Below are 23,299 nucleotides of genomic sequence, written 5' to 3'. Positions count from 1 at the left end.
TGCCTCTGATTTGGGTCTTTGGCCTCAGCTCTGCCCTGTAGGTTTGTGGCATCCGCCTAGTCTTTCTGAACCGGAGTACCCTCCGCTGCCTTCATTCCGTGACTTGTGGTGGGTGCTCCTAGACCCTGCCACCCTGGCCTCAGGCCACTTCGGGCCTGGCTTGTCTCTCCCTCCCATGACGGAAGTGCTGACGCTCCTGGTATTTTTGCCCCACTCAGGTGAGAAGGTAAGTAGCAGGGACCCAGGCAGAGTCAGCATGTCTGTGAAGCCGTGTCTGTGGTCAAGGCTGGTCTCCCTCCTGTGCCCACATCGGCCGGGCCGCATGCTCACCCTCTGTTCATTGCATCTGCGTGTGGAGGCCCAGAGGATGTGCAGCAGCACTGGCCTTTGCTCCCTGCAGAATCATGTGGGTAGTTGGATTAGTTCATGTACGAGGCTCTCAGTATGATGCCGGGCCGCACAGTGGTGAAGAGTACTGGCTGTGGGCAGACTGTCCCGGTTTGAATCTCCCCATTTTCAAACTATATAACTTTGACGAAGTCTCCTCACATTTCTGTACCTCAGTACTCTCGGCTATGAAAAGGGGGTAAACAATATTATTACTTATATTTCTATAACATTATTATTATAAGAGCATGAAACAACTACTTTATGAGAATAAAATAAAGTAATTCATAGTAAGGCACTTAAAATAGTACTCAGCAAGCAGTAACAACTCCCTTGAGTATTAAGTACCAGGGACGGGGTGGGGCCGAGGCTGCAGATAGTCGCCTGGGTTTCTGCTCAGAGTTGGTGGCAGACACAGAAGAATCAGCAAATCACTGTTTCACAGAATGGCTTAGAAACGAGCAAGCGATTCAGGCTGTTAAGGGTGGACGTGGCTTTGTTCTCCTTGGTAGAAGTCAGAGGTGGCTGGAATCTCCACACACAGGTGGAAGGGGTCTGGGAGGTGGGCCGGCGCAAGAGCAGCAAGGCTTCGTGTACGTTGGACTTGACCTTGGGTTCAGTAGAGGACAATCAAAGCATGTCTCGAATGGGGGAGTGCACAGTCGGGTTTTAGACAGATGGCTTGAGATGCATTTAGAAGAGGCCCAGGATTGAAGTCTGAGCACACCAGGGCTCAGAGGTGGGCAGAGACAGAGGATCCCGAGAGGATGAGAAGGAATGTGAGAGGATATTGAGGGAAACCAAGCCTCCAGCACGGGGGATGAGGGTTGGGAAGGGGCGGGGTGGATGGTGAGGGAGCCAGTGGTGAGCAGGATGCCTGGCCCGAGGGTTCCTGGGGAGCTCCAACTGGCTCTTTGCTCTTTTGGGGCGATGTCTGGAGGGGCCGTTCCAGAGGCTCTTCCTCAGGGGCCCTGGAGGCTGTGGGAGGCTGGTTCAAGTGGCTCTGAAGCAGCAAGGCCCCTCCAGGTGCTCAGGAGACAGGCTCTGCTCAGCTCCAGAGCTGGCTGGGTGTTTTCTCTGCTAGCATCTGGCCCTGGCTGCCCTGAGCTCTGGTTGTGGAAGGGCGGCCTGGGCAGGGACTGGAGGTGGTTTAGGCATCAGGCAGCACGTGGGTGTGGGTGTTACGGCTCCTACGGCTCCGCTTCCGCCCCCAGCTTCCTTCCTCCCCCCATGCCAGCTACACTTTATCCCCAAACGCTGCTTGGTGTGGTCCTTCGCTGCCCAGAACTTCCAAGAGCTCCTTCTCTGACCATTTCCCTCTTCCCGGCTCCTGGTCATCACCTGCCTTCATCTGTGACAATCCTCTGCTTGCCTCTGGCATTGCTACTTTACTGAATATCTGGCTTTTTGGGTTTTGTTGGTTTTGGTCATCTTTTATAGGCTTGACCACCACTGACTCATCTTAGCTGCCTCGAACCTGCCTGATCTAGTTTCTGTGATTCTCTCTAGACTCACCCACCATTTCCCACCCATCCAGTGTATGGTACAGTCCTGTATGTCCATCACAAAGACACTGACCTGTGTCCAGAATCCTTAGCCACTCAGTCAAGTTTGGAAAAATGCCTGTGTGACCTACAGTTGAAATGTGAACATAAATATGCAATAAGTTATTTGGCGGCTAGTCTATACCTGTAGTTCTCATCCAGGGGTGATTTTGCTCCCCCACCCCAGGGACATCTGGCAATGTCTGGAGACATTTTTGGTTGTCACAACTGGTAGGAGGAGGGTTTGCTATTGGCATCTAATGGGTTAAGGCCAGGGATGCTGCTAAACATCCTACAATGCACAGGGCAGCTCCCACAACAAAAATGATCTGTCCTGAAATGTAATGGTGCCGGGGGTGAGGAACACTGTCTCTGATGATGGACAGCCTCTTTCTCTTTTACTGCGCGTGTCACTCTGTGTGTCTCTCGCACTGTCATACATCCACCCACACGCAGTACTGGCTGAACCAACACATAGTTTCTGGAATCACATTTTTCTTAGGAGCATGTTTCTTAACCTTGGCCACATGCTGGAACCAAATGGGGAGGTTAAAAATCTGATGCCTCGGTCCCCCTCACAGAGGGGTGCCCCGCGGTGTGGCCTAGGCATTGGGGAGGGGGGTGAGAGCCCCCTAGGTGGCATCAATGTGCAACCGAAGCTGAGAACCAGTGGGCCAAGCCTTCTGGGGGAGACCCGCCATGGGTAACAGCAGCTCCCGTGGTCCGGTTGGGAATGCATTTAGCTGAGTGTTGAAGTGAGGGTCTGGAGAGTAGATGGGATAGTTGTTCAGATGCAGGTCAGAGAGACAGAGTGAGAGGGTCAGGTGGTCGGTCAGAGAGTACTCCTTGCTGACCACGATGGGCACTTAATCCTACTTAACCTCGACCGTGCCCCGCCGAGCACCAGGCACTGAGGGCGTAGACTAGACGCTCTTTGTTCGTTTGAGATGCTTCTGTCCACTGCGTGGTGACGGACGAGCCAGAGCGTTCCAGCCTGTTTCCAGTTCTCTAACAAGGTTGTCTGGCACACGGGGTCTGAGGAGAGGGCCTTCAAGCTCCAACCGGAAGGAGGAGAGAGGCTGGTCAGGCTTCTTGGAGGAGGCACCACCGAGCTGAGGGAGGCTTGAAGGATGCGGCGTTTGCAGGCAGTGCGGCGGTGGGCGAGGTGGGAAGAGAGTTCCCCCTCAGTGTGATTCCAGGCGGTGTTCTGCACAAACTGGTTGTGGACTTCGGGCTTTAGAATGAGGATGAGTCCTTTCCTTTCTTTTCCTTACAGAGAAAACCCAGTTTTCTCTGTAAAATGCAGAGTTTGGCCCAGAGTCTGACTAGAAGGTTCATCCCAGGTCTCATACAGAATATGAGGGTCTGGATAGAGCTTCAGGACGACCAGGTTCTTGGTGCCAGTCAGCAACTGGGAGGAAGAGCCCTGGCAGCCGGCTGTGGACTTGGTGAGGGCCAGAGGGGTTTATCTGGAGGCCCTGGAGGGGCTTATGTGGGCGTCTTTCTCAAACACCAGGGCCTCCCCGCCTCCTGCTGCCGTGCGCCCGGCCTCCTGCACTTGTCTGACCTGGTTCCCCCTTGTGGCTTGTTGTTGACTTTTCCTTTTAAGGGATTTACTGAGAGCAAGATGAATAATACGAATCACCTGTTATAGAAAAAGAAGCAATTCACCCCCTTTAAAAAACATTACAGTATTTTGTATTGAAGTACAGTTGATTTACAATGTTGTGTTAATTGCTGCTGTACAGCAAAGTGACTCATTTACATATATATAACTCATATATATATATATATATATATTCTTTTTCCTATTCTTTTCCATGATGGTTTATCACAGGATATTGAATGTAGTTCCCTGTGCTGTACAGTAGGACCCTGTTTCGATTCACCCCTTTTATCTGAGCGGCTGACAGATGTCACAGCCATCCCAGCCTGCATCACTGCTGAATGAAGCGTTGGACGCAGTGACCCCACGTTTGTCAGCAGGTCACCAGGAGGCCGTGAGGTGGGACTTCTGGCCAAGGGAACCACCCTTCCCTGCTCCTTACCTCTTGCCGAGACCGCCTTCTACTCTCCTTCTTCTTTGTGCAAACCATCTGCTTACATATCCCTTTGCGAGAGATGGACACACCGTCCTGTGTGTTCAGGATGGTACATATTGCGTGTATGTGTGAGTGTGTGTGAGTACGTGTGAAGGTTTGTGTATGACTGTGCATGTATGAGGATATATATGTATGTGAGGGTGTGTGTGTGAGGATATGTATGTGTGTATGACTGTACATGTGTGAGGGGGTGTGTGTGTGTGTGTATGTGAGCATTTGTATATGGGTGTGTGTATGATTCTGTGTGTGCATGTGTGTTTTGGAAAAGGCCTTGCAGGATAATCTTTTCAGAAGCTCTGGATTCCAGTTTCCTCTCTTTTGACCTTCACTTGATTGTCTGGGATTTATGGGATGATGGATGATGGGCACAGAAGGTCCTCTCGGGGCCAGGTTGGAAGGACCTGGCTGTCATGGTGGAGTGGACTTCCGTTCTGTGCTCAGTGGGAGCCACCAAGGGATTTGAAATTGGGGAATGATGTGATTAGGGCTGGCGTGCGGGAGCCGTTTAGAGGCTCAGGACACAGCCTCTTGAACGCTGGCCTTCAGTTACCATGATACATGGGACGTGGGAGATTACATTTTTGGACATGTTATTGTACCTCCTTCCCATGGCAGCCTGGAGACAGACAGGTGGGCTGGGACGGATGAGCAGAGGTAGTGATCTCTGGGAATGCGTGTGCCCTCGGGAGCTAAGCTTTGAGACTCACGTGCTCACCACTAACTCAAAATTACCGAGATATGACCGGGTGGGTTATTTCATTTCGCTTCTCCCCTCTGAGGGACTGAGCGGAAGAAAACCCTTTCAGAGAGGGGAGAGGCCATTGACGAGAGTATATGGATGGTGCTTTGGGGAGGTATTAAGAATTCAAAATGAAAGCACATATGAAGATTTGCAGTAGTCTCTCCTCAGGAGTATCTATAAAAGAATGTTATATTCTTGACACTTGGCTTTAGTATTGGCAGATGTTGGCTTCTGTGGGATGATGTGTGTTTCGGAAACAGGTTCAGACAAGCTGTGCCCACACATGCAAGGGGCTGGACCGTTTTGACAGCTTGTATCCTGCCTATTCATGGCAACAACCGTTCTTTTTTGACTGTGTGGTGGATAACGCATTGAAAAGATCACTGGTGTGCCCTGCATTGTGGGGAGGGCTGGCTTCCACCCCAGAGGAGTGGGAACACCTTGCTGGTACCGTTGATGGAGAAAGGTAGGGCCTCAGTGAGGATGGGGGGAGAGAGGAAGAGGATACCCGGCTCCGGGGAAGAAAACAGGAGGGGTTCTGAGTGCATGGAGGCAGCCGGGGAGGAAGAGGATGAAAGGCCCAGAGCTGGGGGATGTGAACACGGGTCAGAGAGAGGGGGCAGGTGGGGAGGTAGAGAGGGCCCAGACCTGACAGATTCCCTGTGGCAGGAAGTAGCTAGCACATTTATTTTATGGCAATGCCTTGACATTGAGTTAGAACTTGTTCTCAGCTCTGTGCTGTGATTACCCTCTGAAGCCTCCAAACCGTAGGAAAAGTCTGCTATGCACAGCAACCTTGTGTTAGTGGTTCTTTGGAGGAATGACACATGGCAGGTGTGTGCTGAAGGGGGCTAATGAAAGAGGGAGGTAATCGCTCAGATCTGGACGCTGCAGTGGTGGAGAAACACGAGTCCCAGATCTTCAGAGATTTGGGGGAGCTGGGTTCTAGATGTCACAGCAGTGGGATGGGCACTCCAGGGAGCCTGGGATTCATGTGGGGACACCCCATCTGGAGACATCTGGGTTTCAGCTGAATTCATTTACTACTCTAGGACTTAGGACTTCAGTTTGTGAAGACATCATGTCAGAAGAGCTTGTAACAAAGCCTCAAGATCCTAATGGAGGAAAAACAGTCTGAGAATCTGATGAAGACAGGGCTGTGTGAAAAGAAGGACTGGGCTTGTGGTTAGAGGGAAGAAGCTAGAAAAAAGAATCCTGTTCTTTCCCTGGAATGTGTCCTCAGTCATGACTGTGCTTCTGTTGATTTTCAGGGATTAGGGCTGAACTCTTGCAACTCAAAAAGTGGTCCCCAGCCCGGCCGCTGGGCTTCACTTGGGAGCCCAGAGCCTCAGGCTCCTCCCCACACCTGAAGGCGGACCTGGGCCACAAGGCTGGGTGACCGAGGTGCACATTTAAGTTTAAGAAGTGCTGTCCTAGAGAAGTGGCTCTTAGCCTGTGCTCCCGGCGTCCTGGGGGCTGGGAACCAGCCTGCGCTTGTTTTGTTTTGACACAAGGATCGCTCTTCCTTCCTCTGGGCACTCTGCTCATGTGATTCCTGTTTTCCAGGACCCCTGGCTCCTGGTTTCTCCTCCTGCTTTGTGGTTTTTGCTGCTCAGTTTCCTTTGCTAGGTTCTTAGCCCTTGACAGTCCTTTAAATGGCAGAGCATCCCAGGGCTCTGCTGTCTGCCTTTTCTAGTCCCCGAGCTTAAATATCACCTCTATGCTGATGGCCACACACTCCTATCTCTAGCCTGGACTCTGTCTGTGAGCTCCCTCACACAACTGTCCACTTGGCTGTTTGCACTGGAACATTTAACCAGCACCTCGGACTTAACAGCCTCAAGAGGAATTCCAGATTGTTGCCTTACACCAGCCCTGCCCTTGCCTTCCACGGTGGGGTAAGGGGGGCCACCTCCTCCTAGTTGCATGGGCCCCAAATCCAGAATCTGACCACTTCTCACCCTCCCCTGCCACCAGCCGAGCCCCTAGAGTGGACTGAGCAATACTTTCTTACCCTGCCTTCCTCTTCCTCTCTAGATCCCTCTGCATCTGTTCTCAGCAGAGCAGCAAGAGTCAGTTCTTAAAAACGTAAACCGGCTCCCATCTTTCTCCTGCTCAGAACCTTCCAGTGACCTCCTGCCTTACTCCACAAAACTCCATGGTCCTGTAGTGGCCGACGAGGCCCTAGAGGTCTGTCCACTCCCTCTGCTCGCTCCTTGGCCTCTACCTGCATCTCATCCCTGCCCCGCACCCCCGCCGCCGTTCGGGCCACGCTGGCCTCCGCATTGCGCCTTGAGTGTGTCAGGCTCGCTTGTCCCTTCACTGATGTAGTTCAGGCTGTGTGGAAAGCAGTGTTGCGTTTATTCTGTAACTTGCTTTTTTTCACTCAATAATACGTCTTGCTCTAGCTCATTTTAAATGGAAGCATAGGGTAAATGTATGATGCTGTGGTCTGAATGTTTGTGTCCCCCCAGACCCCAAATTCATATGTTGAAATCTTAACTCGCAAGTGATGGTATTAAGGGATGGGGCCTTTGGGAGGTACTTAGGTCATGAGGGCTCTGCTCTCGTGGATTGTAAATGGGATTAGCACCCTTATAAAAGAGGCCCCCCAAAGCTCCGTAGTCCCACCAGCCACGTGAAGATATAACGAGAAGTCTGTGACCTGAAGGAGAGCCCTCACCCACCCGTACTGGTACCCTGATCTTGGACTTCCACCTCCTGAGCTGTGAGAAATAAATTTCTGCTGTTTATAAGCTGCCCAGTTTGTGGTGTGCAGGTTATAGCAGCCCGAATGGACTGAGACATATTACAACTTATTTATTTAGCCCTTCCTGGAACGATGGCCATTTTACTTATTTCCAATGATGAAGATCCTTGTACACATGTGTGTTTTGCCGAGTTCAGTGATAAGAAATGAAATTTCTGAGTCAGAGGGTTTACGTACTTCCAGTTGAAATGGGTACTGCCAAATTGCCAGACTGACTTACCAACTCCCACCAGTAGTGTGTATAAGAATGCCTAGATCCCTGTACGCTTGTCATCACTTGATATTATGAAAGTTTTGTGTGTACACCTTTCAGAATGGAAAGAAATCCTATCTACTCTTCTATCTGAATATGTATATGGAGACATGTTGCCAAACAATAATGACATTATTTTCTCCATGATAAAATTTGGGGCAAATTTATACTTTTTGTTTTCATGCTTTTTGCTATTACTTAGTATATTAGTTTCTTAAGGCTGCCATGACAAAGTACCACAAACTGGATTGTTTGAAACAATAGAAATCTATTTATTTATCAATCTATTAATTAATTAATTAATTAATTAATTTTTAATGGTCGTGCTGGGCAGTGTGTGGGATCTTAGTTTCCCCACCAGGGATCGAAGCTGCACCCGCTTCAGTGGAAGTGCAGAGTCTTAACTACTGGACCACCAAGGAGGTCCAACAATAGAAATGTATTCTCTCACAGTTTGGGAGGCTAGAAGTTTGAAATCAAGGAGCTGGCAAGGTTGATTCCTACTGGGAGCTTGGAGGGAGAATCTGTCCCATGCTTCTCTCCTAGCTTCTGGTGGTTGCTGGCAATCTTTGGGATTTCTTGGCTTGTAGCTACATTACTCCAATCTCTGCATCTGTCTTTACATGGCCTCCTTCCCTGTGTGTCCCTGTGTCCAAATTTCCTTCTTCTGAGGATGCTAGTGTTTGGATTTAGGGCCTGCCCTACTCCAGTATGACCTTGTTTCCAAATAAGACCACATTCACAGGATTCAGGTGGACATGAAATTTTGGGGGACATTATTCAATTCAGGACATTCAGTTTTTTATTTTTAATAAATGTATGTGTAGCTCTCACCAAACACAACACAGGACGGGGTTTAAGAGTCGGGCAGCAGGGTGTTGAGCCTGAATCCCAGCTCACCACTTACTGGGTATCACATCCCGGCCAGGTTGCTTAAACTCTCTCGGTTTTCTTATCTATAAAATGGGATATGATCATCAAAGCTACCTCAGAGACTTATTGTGAGGGGAAGCATGCAAAGCACAGTGCCTGAGTGATGACACTGGCTCTCATTCTTCTTGTGTTTTACAAAGCAGCAGCTGAATAAACACTTTGTAAAATATAACAAAACAAAAACCTCTTTGGCTCCTCACTGCTTATAAGGTAAGGGCCAAGTATCTTGGCCTGGGAGACAGACCAGCCCTAAGCCACCATTGTGTCCCATTTCCTGCCACTCATCCAAGGCCGTTTATGCTCCAACCACCTGGAACTTCTCACTGTTTTTCAAAATAAACCATCCTCTCCCTGGTCTCAGCATCTTTTCACAAATGATTCCCTTTGCCTGCAGAGCTATTCTCCATTATTTATGCCTGGTACCCTCCTCTTCATTCTCAATGTCACTTTTTCTGTCTCCCCTGAGTTGGTCCTGCCCTCCTAGGACTCACTGACAAAACAATACTATATATAGGTACATCTATATGTATGTAAATTTCTAGAAAAAGGTCTAGAAATATGATCGGTTGACTCTTAATTGTGTCATCTCATTCAGGAGGTTAAGATTGCAGGTACTGATCTAGGGAACTTTATATTTGATGTTTAAATTTTAAACTAACAATATGTTCATGTGTTACTTGTATAATTACAAATAAAAATCTAAGCCATTCATATTTATTATACAAAACTTGGAAACCAAGAAAGGGTCAAAAGAAGAAAAAAAAAATCAGCTGTAGTCTTACTCCCTCTCCCCAAAGACAGCATTACCATTTTTGATGTATTTCTTTTGAGTCTTTTTGTGTGTATTTTTAAAAAGTATAATCACACTCTACAATTTTATATCCTGGTTTTTCTCTTAATATTATAACATACACATTTCCTCATATTATTAGAAACTCTTTATAACCATAATGATAGTGAATTACCCTCTTTTGTTCCTTAGATCATTTTCACTATTTTTTTTTTTTTTTGCGGTACGCGGGCCTCTCACTGTTGTGGCCTCTCCCGTTGTGGAGCACAGGCTCCGGATGCGCAGGCTCAACGGCCATGGCTCACGGGCCCAGCCACTCCGCAGCATGTGGGATCTTCCCGGACCGGGGCACGAACCCGTGTCCCCTGCATCGGCAGGCAGACTCTCAACCACTGCGCCACCAGGGAAGCCCCCACTATTTTTGTTTTTAATTTAATTTTTATTTTATGTTGGGGTATATTTGATTTACAATGTTGTGTTAGTTTCAGGTGTACAGCGAAGTGATTCAGTTATACATATATCCATTCTTTTTCAGATTCTTTTCCCATATAAGTTATTACAGAAGAGTAGAGTTCCCTGTGCTCTACAGTAGGTCCTTGTTGGTTCTCTATTTTATATATAGTAGTGTGTATATGTTAATTCCAAACTCCTAATTTATCCTTCCCCCCGCCTTTCCCCTTTGGTAACCATAAGTTTGTTTTCAAAGTCTGTGAGTCTGTTTCTGTTTTGTAAATAAATTCATTTGTATCATCTTATGAGATTCCACATATAAGTGATATCATATAATATTTGTCTTTGACTTACTTCACTTAGTATGATAATCTCTAGGTCCATCCATGTTGCTGCAAATGACATTATTTCATTCTTTTTTTATGGCAGAGTAATATTCCATCGTATATATGTACCACATCTTTATCCATTCCTCTGTCGATGGACACTTAGGTTGCTTCCATTTCTTGGCTATTGTAAATAGTGCTGCAATGAACATTGGGGTGCATGTATTTTTTCGAATTATGGTTTTCACCAGAAATATGCCCAGGAGTGGGATTGCTGGGTCATATGGTAGCTATACTTTTAGTTTTTTTTTTTTTTTGCGGTATGCGGGCCTCTCACTGTTGTGGCCTCTCCCGTTGCAGAGCACAGGCTCCGGACGCGTAGGCTCAGCGGCCATGGCTCACGGGCCCAGCCGCTCCACGGCATGTGGGATCCTCCCGGACCGGGGCACGAACCCGTGTCCCCTGCATCAGCAGGCAGATTCTCAACCACTGTGCCACCAGGGAAGCCCTATTTTTAGTTTTTTAAGGAACCTCCATACTGTTCTCCATAGTGGTTGTACCAATTTACATTCCAACTTACCATGTAGGAAGGTTCCCTTTCCCACTATTTTTTTCTGTTATAAGCAACACTCTAAACTTTTGTGCTTAAAGTGCTTTTAATATTTTGAATTATTTGCTAAGGATATGTTCCCAGAAAATAAATTATCGGATCCAAGGATATGAATACAGTATTTTAAACCTTTTAGTATATATTACCACATTGCTTTCTAAAAGTTTTTAAAAATAAGTTATATCTTGTCATCCAAGAGAATGTTCCAGTAGAGGTTTTAAGGTAAAGATAATGGGAGCATGATATGATATCTTAAGTTGGATATGAGTTGGCCATTTCTGGGGCAGAGTGGATGCAGTTACGGAGGACTAGGGACGTGTGGGTGTCTGTGTGGACACCTTGGTGCCACTCATTGGCATTAGAAACCTAGGAGAAGAAGCAGGTTGTCTGGAATGATGGTGTGTTTGAAGTTCTCTGACAGCACCTGCCTTTGTACTTGTTTCTTCTGCTCTTGTCTACCTGGTTAACTCTTACTCATTTGTAGAGATTCACCTGAAATGATGCCTGTTTTGAGAGGCCTTCCTGATGCCCCTACCCTCCCACCATGAATTAGAGCATCTCTCTGGCCTAGCACTCACAGCACAAAATTGCTATTTCTGACTTAAAAAAAAAATCTCTCTCTCCTACTAGACTGCTCTAAACTGCTTGAGCAGATGGACTGTTTGTTTCACTTCTGGGTCCCCAGCACCAAGCACAGAATTTGACATTTACTAAATGCTCATTATACTTGTTTCCATTCCTTTCTTTGCTTCCATCCAGGGGAGAAATTTTGTAGGACATTACTCTACCATAGAACCTGGAGGTTATTTCAAAGAAATCTTCTATTGCCTCACTTAAATTCATTAAATTTCTCTTAGTCGTCCCAAATTTTAGGGAAAAAATTATTGCCAACTGCTGGGGTGAACCATGGAAATTCTCTAAAAAAAGATGACATCCGAGCTAAAATTACGTCCTTTGTGATTGTATTCGTAAGCACTTGTGTGCCCTGGGAATATGCTTTCCATTTTGGCCTGTGTTCCTTTAAGGAATGTTCTTGTGGGGCAAGTATAAATCATATTAGCTTTATTGTACATAGTCTTTGTAAAATATGCTTTCATATTTAGCCCCTTGACAAATGTATGTAGTAACTCCATTACCCTTTTGTTCCCTGCGATCTCCAAGACCAGTTCAGAGCGACTGAGATACAAATTGTGCACATCACTGGTTTGCCTTCTTTTAGGGCTGAGCCTTCTAAGTGGCCCAGAGCAGTTAAGTTCTGAGCCACCCTTCTGCCTGTATGATTATCTTGCTTTTACTGATGAGCAACATAATTCTTCCAAATGTCGATGGACCTTTACTTTCATGCACATGTCACGGGAAGGATTTTGCCTTCTTGGAAAGAGGTCCCACCTTGATAGAGTAACTGTCTACTTTATGATTCTCAGCTTGGATCAGGTTCCAGTGGGTATTTAATTTCATTCTCACACCTCTCCTGTGCCATCATAAAGGACCCCCTCCAATTTCTGCTCTAAATCTTGAGAACTTATTTACTTAACTCATTCCAGTTGGCATTGGACACGAAATGCAGATACTAGTTTTTGTTTTGCTTTAATTTTTTCCCTTGAAACAAGGAAAATCTAAAAAAAGCACTTAGGTTTCATCTAGCCCCTCTTTCTTGATCCAGGAACATTTGAGATGATCATTAACGCTGGGTCGTTTCTAACTTAGCCAACACAATTGTTGAAGTTGTGGTTTTCAGCAGATTTGCAGTTTGGCTTTTCATCTTTGACTAATGATCGCTTTTAGGCCTTTGTGGCGTATTCATTTCCCTAACATTTTAAATAAATAGTGAAATGTCATGGAAACCAGGGCTTGTTTCTTTCTCTCTCTATGTGTGTGTCTGTTTTGGTTGTTTTTCTTCAACAGTGATTTCAGCCTCTATTTAGGGGTGTGAAATACATACTACTCTTTGATGCTTTTTATGTACATTTGGCCTGAGCCATTATAATGAGCAGATTGACACAGGTGCCCAGGAGCCTCCCAAGGAGGATTTAGTAAGATTATGGAGAAAGAAGAGTCATTTCATTTATTCATCACTTGCTTGTACATTTCTCCTGTGAGTTTTATTGAGGCCCTACTATGTGCCAAGCCCTAAACCGTATACTAGGTATTCCTTGGACACTCTCATCAAAAAGCCAGTTGGGGGCTTCCCTGGTGGTGCAGTGGTTGAGAGTCCACCTGCCGATGCAGGGGACACGGGTTCGGGCCCCGGTCTGGGAAGATCCCACATACCGCGGAGCGGCTGGGCTCATAAGCCATGGCCACTGAGCCTGCGCGTCTGGAGCCTGTGCTCCGCAACGGGAGAGGCCACAACAGTGAGAGGCCTGCGTAGCGCAAAAAAAAAAAAAGCCAGTTGTGGGGCTTCCCTGGTGGCGCAGTGCTTGAGAGTCCGCCTGCCGATGCAGGGGACATGGGTTCGGGCCCCGGTCCGGGAAGATCCCACATGCCTTGGAGCGGCTGGGCCCGTGAGCCATGGCTGCTGAGCTTGGGCCCGTGAGCCATGGCTGCTGTGCTCCGCAATGGGAAAGGCCACAACAGTGAGAGGCCCGCGTACCGCAAAAAAAAAAAAGCCAGTTGGGTATTTGGCTGAGATGGACAGGGATTAAATGAATAAGGATGCCAATGAGCATATAATTATAAGTGGTGTATAAATGCTGTATATCAGTGGTGACATTCTTTCTTATCACCACCAATCTCATTGGAAAAGTCTTTAACTATTGGGAAGCTGTCAGGTTCATGATCACAAATATAAGTTTTCCAGAGTTCTAATTTCCCCTTGAAAGCTCAAATTTTATCATTTTATAACAAGCAGTGTCAGTTTTCTTGGAAGTGATAAGCTCACTTCATTCACTTTTGGGAAGATGTCTGCCAAACACACGCATAAAACACACCTAGTTCAACTCTTGACACCAACAGTCCCCCAGGTGCTTTTCCTTGAGAAAATCATTGTACTTTGTCGTGCAGCAAAAGTGCTGCCTGCATGCTTCCTGTTGGTCATTTTCTACAGCTTCACCAGGGCATGCTTCAGTGAAACTGGCATTTTGAGAATGTTTTATGTGTATTTATTTTAACTGCGACTGTGTGATGAAGGATATGTCGACCACTAGGACAGTTGGGTGCTACTGCCTTGACTCCTGCCGAGGCGTCAGTTTTACCCAGCAATGCACACAGTGAGAAGGCAAATGTCTGAGTATTACTCGAAAAATAGTTTTGACATCATGGACCCCCGAGGGGAGCACAGACCATGCTTTGAGGACCACAGCTTTTTTTTTCATTCAACAAACAGTTATTGAAAGTTTCCTGTGGACCAGTTCCTGGGAGAGATGCGCCATCTACAACCTCCAGGCATGCTCACACCATCCATATCTAATAGTAACCAAAATGAACTGAGGAGGGCTTAATAAAGAGACTTTTTACAAAGGTGTGGCAAGATGAAGGTGAACCAACAAGAAATGATAAAGGATGCAGGGCTAAGACTCCTGAGGCATGAGGGCGGAAGGGAAGAGTGTGGTTCCCAGACCCGGAACGGCAGCCCCCTAGGAGCTGGGTCTTCAGGGGAGGGACGCAGCCAACCTGCCGAGACTCCTCGGGGAGGTTGCAGGGGAATACGCACCCTCACCTCTGCCCTCCTACCTCTAGTCCACTGCTGGCGTCACCTATACGCCAAACCAACCGGAAACCCCAGGACAAAAGACTCTGTGGTTGCAGTGCATCTAGGTCAGTCTCTTAGTGCAAAAGGCCAGGTGAAGGAGGGGAGAGAATGGGTTTAGAAGTGAAAATGGAGACTACACGTTTGGCACAGAGCTTTATTTGTATCATTTCATTTAATCCTGGCAACCCAGTGAGATAAGTGCTAGGGCCATCCCCACACTGCAGATGGACAAACTGAGGCTGGAGAGGTAAAGCAATAGTATTGGCAGGGTTTTGATTGGAACCAGACCCTGATCCAGACCCAGACGCAAACCTCTTAGCCTCTCCACCACACCGCTCTGGCCAACAGGCAGCAAGAAGATGGCAACGTGGGTTTCCTTCAGCGAGCGGCTTACACGGAACAGTTGAATAAGCAAAGCTGTATGCTGAGAAGTCTTTGTTCCTTACTTACAAGCCTCCACACTGCCTTCCTGACTATTCCTGACTGTTCTTCTGGCCAAAGATTCCTCAGACAGGGAAGACAGGGCAGAGTTCAGCCCCAGACTCACAACAAACGTGTCCAGCAAGCTGCTGGGGAATCCTTGTTGGATCCCATAAGGAGCCCTCCCAGCATCCAACCCTTCCCCAGCTGCCCCGGAGACTCCACGCCCAGGACACAGGGTGCATTTTGATGAGTTAAATGAAAACAACGATAATCAAAACAATTTTAAACTGCATGAGTCCTGGGGGAAAGAAAAAACATTTCAGGAAAATTGGACAGCTCATAATTCATTCCTTTGCACAGTCATTAAATTGAAAAAAAAAAGTTATATTTATAATAGGATATAGACTTCCTAGGGGTTTTTCTTGAAACTTAAAAACTCAAAGTTCTAGACTGGACCGTCTGTTAAAGCTTCATTAATGCCATAGGAGGGTTTTCATGATTTAGGATTTTTATATCTATACATTAATCTTATATTACCACATGTGACTACTCTCGCCCAAGGTGAAATGCCACTTCTCTGATTAATGGCCTGCAGCTTTGGATTACCCATATGTGTTTATGTGGACTGTTCCATGCACACTTTGCAATGATTCCCATCCCATAATCTCAGCACCAAGGCTTATTTCAGGGCAATATCGACAACATACATCCTACAAATTAAAAGCCATTTTTATCTCTTCTGGGGGGAAACATAAAGTTCACATGCCAATATGTGAGCCAAGACACATGGCACCTCCACTAAAAAATCTGATGTGGCCCAATTAAGCCCCTACCGTCAGAGCGTGGTCACTGCTAAACAGAATAACCAGGGCTATGCCAGGAGAAGTCCAGAGAGCTATGGGGTCACAGGGAATCCGAGAAGGCTGCCTGGAGGAAGAAGCATCTAAGCTGAGGGCTGAAAAGTCAGATAGGAGTGAGACAGGAAAAAGAGAAGGCACAGGGGTGTCCAGGCAGAGGAAATAGCATGAGATTAGCGAGCAGAGCACGTGTAGCCAATCCAGGGAAAGACGGAGTGCAAAGGGTTGGTGGTGGGAGAAGAGGAAATGGGTGAGTGTGGGTCATCCGGAGCCCCGCAAAGCACTTACGGAACTGGAATTTCTCGTGAGCCCAGTGGAAGCCATTCAAGTATTTTAAGTGAGGAAACAACATGGGTAGATTTAAAAAAATGTCACTTTGCAACAGGATAAAGAGATAGACAAACAAAACAAACAAGGATTTTTCACTCTCTTCTTTGTAACTTTTTATTGTTACATAATTTCAAGACAGATGTATCACTGTTGTGATAAAAAAAACAATAAAGCCATTTTCATGTTTTAAAAACCTACCCTGGCAAAAGACCGGAACAGATACTTCACCAAAGAAGAACACAGATCACAAACAAGCATATGAAAAGATGCTCCATATCATATGTCATCAGGGAAATGCAAATTAAAACAGCAATGAGATACCACTACACACCTATTGGAATGGCCCAAATCCGGAACACTGACATGATCAAATACTGGCGAGGATGTGGAGCAACAGGAACTCTCATTCACTGCTAGTGGGAATGCAAAATGGTACAGCCACTTTCAAAGAGAGCCTGACAATTTCTTACAAAACTAAGCGTCCTCTTACCATATGACCCGGCAATCATGCTCCTTAGTATTTACCCAAATGAGTTGAAAACTTACGTTCAACACAACAACCTGCACACAGATGTTTATAGCAGCTTTATTCATTATTGCCCAAACTTGGAAGCAACCAAGATGCCCTTCAGTAGGTAAATGGATAGATAAACTGTGGTGCATCCAGACAGTGGAATATTATTTAGCACTAAAAAGAAATGAGCTATCAATCCATGAAAAGACGTGGAAGAAACTTCCATGCATATTACTAAGTGAAAGAAACTAATCTGAAAAGGCTACATACAGTATAATTCCAATGATATGATATTCTGGAAAAGGCAAACCTATGGAGACAGTAAAAAGATCAGTCATTGCAAGGGTTAGAGGAGAGGAAGGGGTAAATAGAGCACAGAGGATCGTAAGGCAGTGAAACTATTCCGTATGATACTATAATGATGGATACATTATGCATTTGTCCAAACCCATAGAATATGCAACACCAAGAGTGACCCCAATGTAAACTGTAGACTTCGGGTGATGACGCTGTGCCAACATAGGTTCATCTCTTGTAACAATTGCACCACTCTGGGGCAAGATGTTGATAATGGGGGAGATTGTGTGTTTGTGGGGGCGGGGGGTATAGGGGAAATTGCTGTACTTTCTGCTCCATTTTGCTGTGAACCTAAAAGTGCTCTGAAAAATAAAGTCTATTAAAAAGAAAAAAGGAAAAAAAACCCCACCCTGGCTCTGGGGTGGAATGTAGAGGAAGGAGGTAAGACGAGAGACAGGGAGAACCCTCCAGATGCAGTGGCAGGGATCTAGCAGGAGGGTGGGGACTGAGACTGGGCAGGGGCAATGGGGGTGGGGAGATGGGATCCAAGAGCATCCACGGGATTTAGGGGTTGCTTGGCTCGTGGGGGTGGAGAGTGGGGAAGAGGAGGGAGCCCAGGAGCAGGCTGGAACTCTGCTTTACCAGCCATGTGGGGTCACGGCCAGACGCGTGGAGAACTACTGCTGGTGGTCTGGGCAGTGCCCATGGACCACTTCTCTGTTTGCATCAGGGGATGGAGAGGCAAGGTATGGAGGGAAAGAAGAGAATTTGTAAGTGATTAAGACAAGGGAAGTAACACTTCACTCTTATTTAACAAGCATCCTATTGACTTATCATTTTTCTGGTGTATCATTTATATGGGATAATGCAATGAGAAACAATACTCAGAAAACTCACAGCCTGAACTGGCTTTGTTGAAGATCAAGCCACGTTGGGAAGAGAAGGTTTACCCTGAACCTGGAAGTGACACTCCTGTTGATCGAGGGCAGAGCAAGACCAAACTGAGGGAGAGGAGGGGGAGAGACAATAACTGCATGCCAAGGAACAGTCGCCCCTCCTCCAGCGGGATCAGTGTGTTCAGTGGTCCATGATCAACGGATGCACAGCCCAAGAAGCCGGCTCCTTTGCAGCAAACATCAGTCACAGCTATCATTTACGCTCTTTACTTGCTTCTAAGGGCAACAGCACACCCCTCATATGCCATCATCCTGGTACAGCTGCTGGTTTTCTCCACCCTGTCCCGCATCCATCCCCCCCCCCGGCTCTGCCCAGCTCCAGAGGTGGACCCCTAGAAACTGCATCGCCTGGATCCCTGGCGGGCTGGCTTCTGCGTGGGCTTGGCAGGAGATGGAGGGCGAGAGGAGAGAGAGGATGGGGTATTTGTCTCCTGCTCTTTGCCTGCTTTACAGAGGCTGAGCCCTTGCCCTGGGCCCTGCAGGTCTAGGCATGGCCATGGGACTTTTCTCTATTGCTAGTCCCTGGGTACTGGAATGTGCTTTGGTGGTTCCCTTAACCCTGTTTACATGGCTGTGAATGGTTCCTTCATTAAATTTCCTTTTGGTGAACCATCTGAAGGAGAAATTGTGGTTCTAGAGAAGCTCGGAGACCATCAAAGCTGTGTTGTCAGTGACAACCATGGACCAGGGCAGGAGGGGGCCCTCTCTGCTGTTGTGAAGAATGGCGGGAGGTGGTACATCCCACGAGGAGGTGTCCTCCCTTGCTGGTTACAGTGGCATTATCCAGAGCCACAGACCAAGCCCAAGGGGTAGTTGGTCATCACCTTTTCCCTCCTTGCAGGAAGGCAGTGCTGGCGAAGGCCTCTGCAGAGCTGTGGCCCTTTCAGGGCTGCATTTGGGCAGATCACCCTGTTAGATTGGAGCAGAAATGGTGGGGGGATGTGGGACGTGGGGGGATGTGGGACGTGGGGGGATGTGGGACGTGGGGGGATGTGGGACGTGGGGGGATGTGGGATGTGGGGGGATGTGGGACGTGGGGTGGGTGGAACGGGAGGTAGAGTGACGGATGGAGGGGTGAGGAAGCTGGGACAGCCTGGGTGGCAACGGTGGAGACCCGGCCTGCAGAAGTGGCAGAGGTGGAGGGAGTCATCTGAGAACGCTTCTGGAGATAGGCTCAGAGTCCTCACGCTCAGTCTCAGGATGAGTCTGAGGGAGACACGATGGTCCACGTCTGGCTCGGGTTCCTGAGTCGATGGAGAGGCTGGTCACAGAGATGGGCAGCACCGGACAGTCAGCTGCTGTCTGTTGTGGACACACCCACACCTAGAGCCAGTTACATGTCATAGACATGGAATCATACAACATGTGGTCCTTTGTGACGGGCCTTTTTCATGTAACATAACGTTTTCGAGGTTCATCCGGGTTGTAGCATGCATCATTCCTCGCAATGGCCCTGTAGTATTCCCCTTGTATGGGGATACATTCCATTCTATTTATCCATTCATCTGCTGATGGACATTTGGGTTGTCTGCACTTTTTGGCTGTGATGAATAATGCTGCTGTGAACAGCTGCGTACACGTTTCTGGGTGAACATACGCTTTCACTTCTCGTATACACAGTTGCGGGGTCAAATGTTTACTCTGTTTAGCATCTTAAGGAACTGCCAGGCTGTGTTTACAAAATGCCCCTTTATCCCTCGTAACTTTTTTTTGGTTTTAAAGTTTATTCTGTTTGATAATAGTATAGCAACTCCAGCTTTCTCACAGTTATTCCTTGCCTTTTAAAAAAGATGATTTTATCACAAATGTCTGCTGCCATAAATAAATAACTAAATAAATATATTAGTTATGCATGTTTTGAGCTTTATTAAAATGTTGTCACACTATAAACACTGTCTTCTTGGACTTTCTCTTTCCACTCATTATGCCATTTCTAAGACTCATCTATGTTGTTGTATGTAGCTATAATTAACTTTTTTCATTGCTGTATAATATTCTGTGTTGTGACCCTACCATAATCTATTTATCCATCCTCCTGTCAATGGAGATTTAACATGTTTCCAGATGTTTCCAGAATTTTGCTACTACAAATTTATTGCTGCTGTGAACATTCGTATCTGCTCTTGTTCTCAAAGTGACCAGCAACATTCGCAGCTGGGAACTTGCTAGAAATGCAGATTCTGGAGCCCTAACCCAGACTCACTGAATCAGAAACTCTGAAGGTGGGGCCCCAGCAATCTGCAGGTTTTAACAAGTCTTCTGGGTGATTCTGATGCCTGATGAAATTTGAGAATCATTGCTCGAGGATGTAAACAAGAGTGAAATTTCTGGATTGCAGGCAACCGGTTGTTTTCCAAAGTGGTTGTTCCATGTAACTCTCCATCAGCAGTGTCTATGAGTTCCCATGGATACACACCCTCTCAGCACTTAGGGTTGGTGGCGGTTTGTGCTGCCCTCAACCACAGCTGTACCCTGCACATGGGCAGCTCGACCATCAACCGTGAATAAAAGCTCCTCTTCGTTGTGGGTTTGTTTTGACAGGAGTACATGCACTATCTGCTCCGCCTGGAACACCGTGCTGAGGAGCAGTTCCTGGAGCACTGGCTGAACCCCCACTGCAAGCCACACTGCGACAGGAACCTGGTCCATCCTGTGTAAGCAGGTCGGGACCAGCCCCCGGTACGTTCCTTCTCCCAGGCCTTCTGTTTCAGGGAGACGGCGGTGGGCAGTGCAGGCATGGCTTGGGGGCCTTCGAGAGCATGGTGTTAGGGGAACCAGCGGGTGAGCAGGTTATGGGTTGGAGAACGGGAAGAGCAAGGCAAGAGGTCGGTGGGAGCCAGGTTGAGAGGACCACTGGGGACGTGCACGGGGGCCTGACTCCTGCTGAGTCACCAAGAGATCCCAAGTACCGGAAGGATGTGACCCTATTTGCCATCCAGAAAGGGTCCCTCTGGGATACAAATCGGGAGAGACATGGCTTGTTGAGACTTGGGTCTCTCCAGGTGGGGTCAGCATCCATGGGCTTGACTGGTGACATCCATCACAGGCGTCACCGTTGTCACCAGGATCAGCAGCTTCTTTACTGCCTCCCCACAGCCTTCCAGACTGGGACTCTGCCCAGCCTGTGTCCCGTCTTCCCTCTTCCTCTGGCTTGGCCCTTTCAGTCCCCCTGACCTGCGTGGTTCAGCATTCCCAGCACAGCCCACCTCTGCACCTTTGTTCCTGCGAGAGGCTGTTTGCTGCTTCGCTCACAGTGTGTGTCCATCTCCTCGTCCCCTTTCCAATTCTTGCTAGATTACATAGCAAAATCCCTTCAGAGGTTAAGCCTAGTGAGTTTCATTTCTCCTCTGTAATTTGTATGTATTAAGCGGGACAGGATATAACTGGGTACTCGATCATTTGTTGTTAAGAGAAATCTTGTTTCCTTGTTGTTTATTTTGTGCTGCTGTGAATTGACACAGGAACACTCCCTTTAGAGGATTGCTCTTTATAATTTTCAGGGTGCTATCGCACAAAATCTCTCATTTGATCCTCTTAACACTCCTGTGTCATTGCAGGGCGTGTGTTTTAACTCTGTTTTATAGGGGACCTAACTGAGCGTGATTAAGCTACTAAGTCATGCTGGGCAGTAGTTGGTATGTCTGTCTTCTGACAACTCCAAATCCTGCAAGCTTTCCGCGGGCGGTACTGCTGGAACCTGGGTGTGTGTTGGGGATGGGGGCGGGCACGGTCCTCGTGAGGGGCTTTAACAGACAATGAGAGGAGCATCTCCTAGGAATGGAACAGGAGTTCTGCTTTTGAGGGCTAGGGGCTGGGTTGACATCCTGCTCTGGTCCCCACTGCCTCTGGATCCCTGTTCTAGGTCAGACGTTCTCCCACCCCTGGCACCAGGGACCTTTTTCCTCCAGCACCAGAAGCCCGCTCTTGGCTTCTTTCAGAACACAGCACTGCGGAGTACTTAAGAGCTCAGACTCTGGAGTTGGGTGGACTTGGGTTTGGTGCTCTGTGTTCCTGCTCTGTGACTTTGGACAAGTCACCTAACCTCTCTGAGTCTCCATTTCTATATCTGTAAACTGGGGTAGTGATGATATCTACAGAGCCTGGAGCACAGTGACTGGCTCCATGAGCAGAGGCACTTGTCACCATGGTGCAGGCCAGGTGAGGGGAGAGGCTTCCGGGACGCTGGTGGTGGTGGGGCGGGGGTTGCTCCTGCCAAACAGAGGATTCCACGGAGGCCTCGCTCCAGGCAACATCCATTTTGACCAGGAAAACCAGGACGTAGTGGCCGGAGGGATGGGTCGACTTGGAACTTGGAGTCAGATAGCATTCAGATTGTGACTCCATTTCGGAAAAGTTTCCTAACTTCTGTCTTGGTTTCCTCACCTGTAACATGGAAGAGTTCCTCCCTCATAAAGCCGTTCTGAGCATCAAAAAAGTCAGTGCATGGAAAACAGCGCTGCCCTGGCACATGCTAGGAAGTGCTCCGGAAATGGCAGCTTGATAGCTGTTTCCTCCTCCTCCCCCCTTCCCCTCCTCTCCCTCTTCTCTTCCCCCCCCCCCAACTCCCTTCTTCTTTTTTATCAACATCATCGTCACATTAACATTATTTTCTTGTTCTTTTCCAGCAAGCATTTTGATAAACAGCGGCCCGGATACTATTGAAACAAGATGAGGCTCCTTTCGTTTCTTTTTTCAGCTGTGGAATGGACGTCTTCAGGCTTTGTGAATTGTGGGCACAGCAAAGGTTGCCTTGGGGCTTGATGGCAGATATTTATGCTGCTTCATCTGACTAACCTGCACAACTCATTAAAACCAGTCGCTTAAACTCTAGGCCCCCGTCCCTGCCCAGCAATGGCCTTCCTACCACGGTGGACGGGTGAGCAGAGGGAAGATCTTTCCTGGGGCCGGTGGAGCTGGGCCTCCAGAACAGGAGAGGGGTTCGCGGGGAAGCCTTGTTCAGCTAAGTGAAGCACACTCCTTGGGGTGGCTGGGATTTTGGTCATTGCTTTTTTTGTTTTTCTCTCTCCTTTTCTGCTCTAATAAACACTGGTGTTAAGCCTGCTTTCCATGGTGTCTCCTTTCCTCTCCTACAAGAAGAGAAGCAGAGGTTTTTCTTCCTTGTTTATCTTTGTGACTCCAGGATCAGAAAATTTACTGTTCTTTGAATAGGTGAATGGATAAAAATACAAACACCCAGCAGTTTTTCAGAAGAGCCATCTCTTTTGGTAAAGAGATTCTTTACCTAAGGCCGCTCTGGAAATAGAGCCGTAACTTAGTACCAGCTCTACACCCTGGTCCTCTAGCCAAGGGGACACTTCTTATGG

General features: G+C 47.5%; 1 protein-coding gene across 2 annotated transcripts in view; it reads left to right on the top strand.

The window, feature by feature from the left end:
- Positions 1–23,037, top strand: part of LOC308607870 (uncharacterized protein C17orf67 homolog) — a 32,500-nt gene extending 9,463 nt beyond the window's left edge. The window contains exons 4-5 of one of the 2 annotated variants that reach the window (XM_081220225.1): positions 20,517–20,654; positions 22,672–23,037. In XM_081220225.1, the coding sequence (XP_081076351.1) occupies positions 20,517–20,633 (117 nt within the window). In that variant the 3' untranslated portion in view covers positions 20,634–20,654; positions 22,672–23,037. Of the gene's footprint in view, positions 1–20,516; positions 20,655–22,600 lie in introns of both variants that reach the window. The other variant, XM_081220224.1, reaches the window with a different exon arrangement.
- The last annotated feature ends 262 nt before the right edge of the window (positions 23,038–23,299 follow it).

Source organism: Mesoplodon bidens (assembly GCF_964165515.1).
Source record: "Mesoplodon bidens genome assembly, chromosome: 19".
Lineage (NCBI taxonomy): Eukaryota > Metazoa > Chordata > Mammalia > Artiodactyla > Ziphiidae > Mesoplodon > Mesoplodon bidens.
Note: the sequence above shows the minus strand (reverse complement) of the source record. Positions and strands in the feature narration are given on the sequence as shown.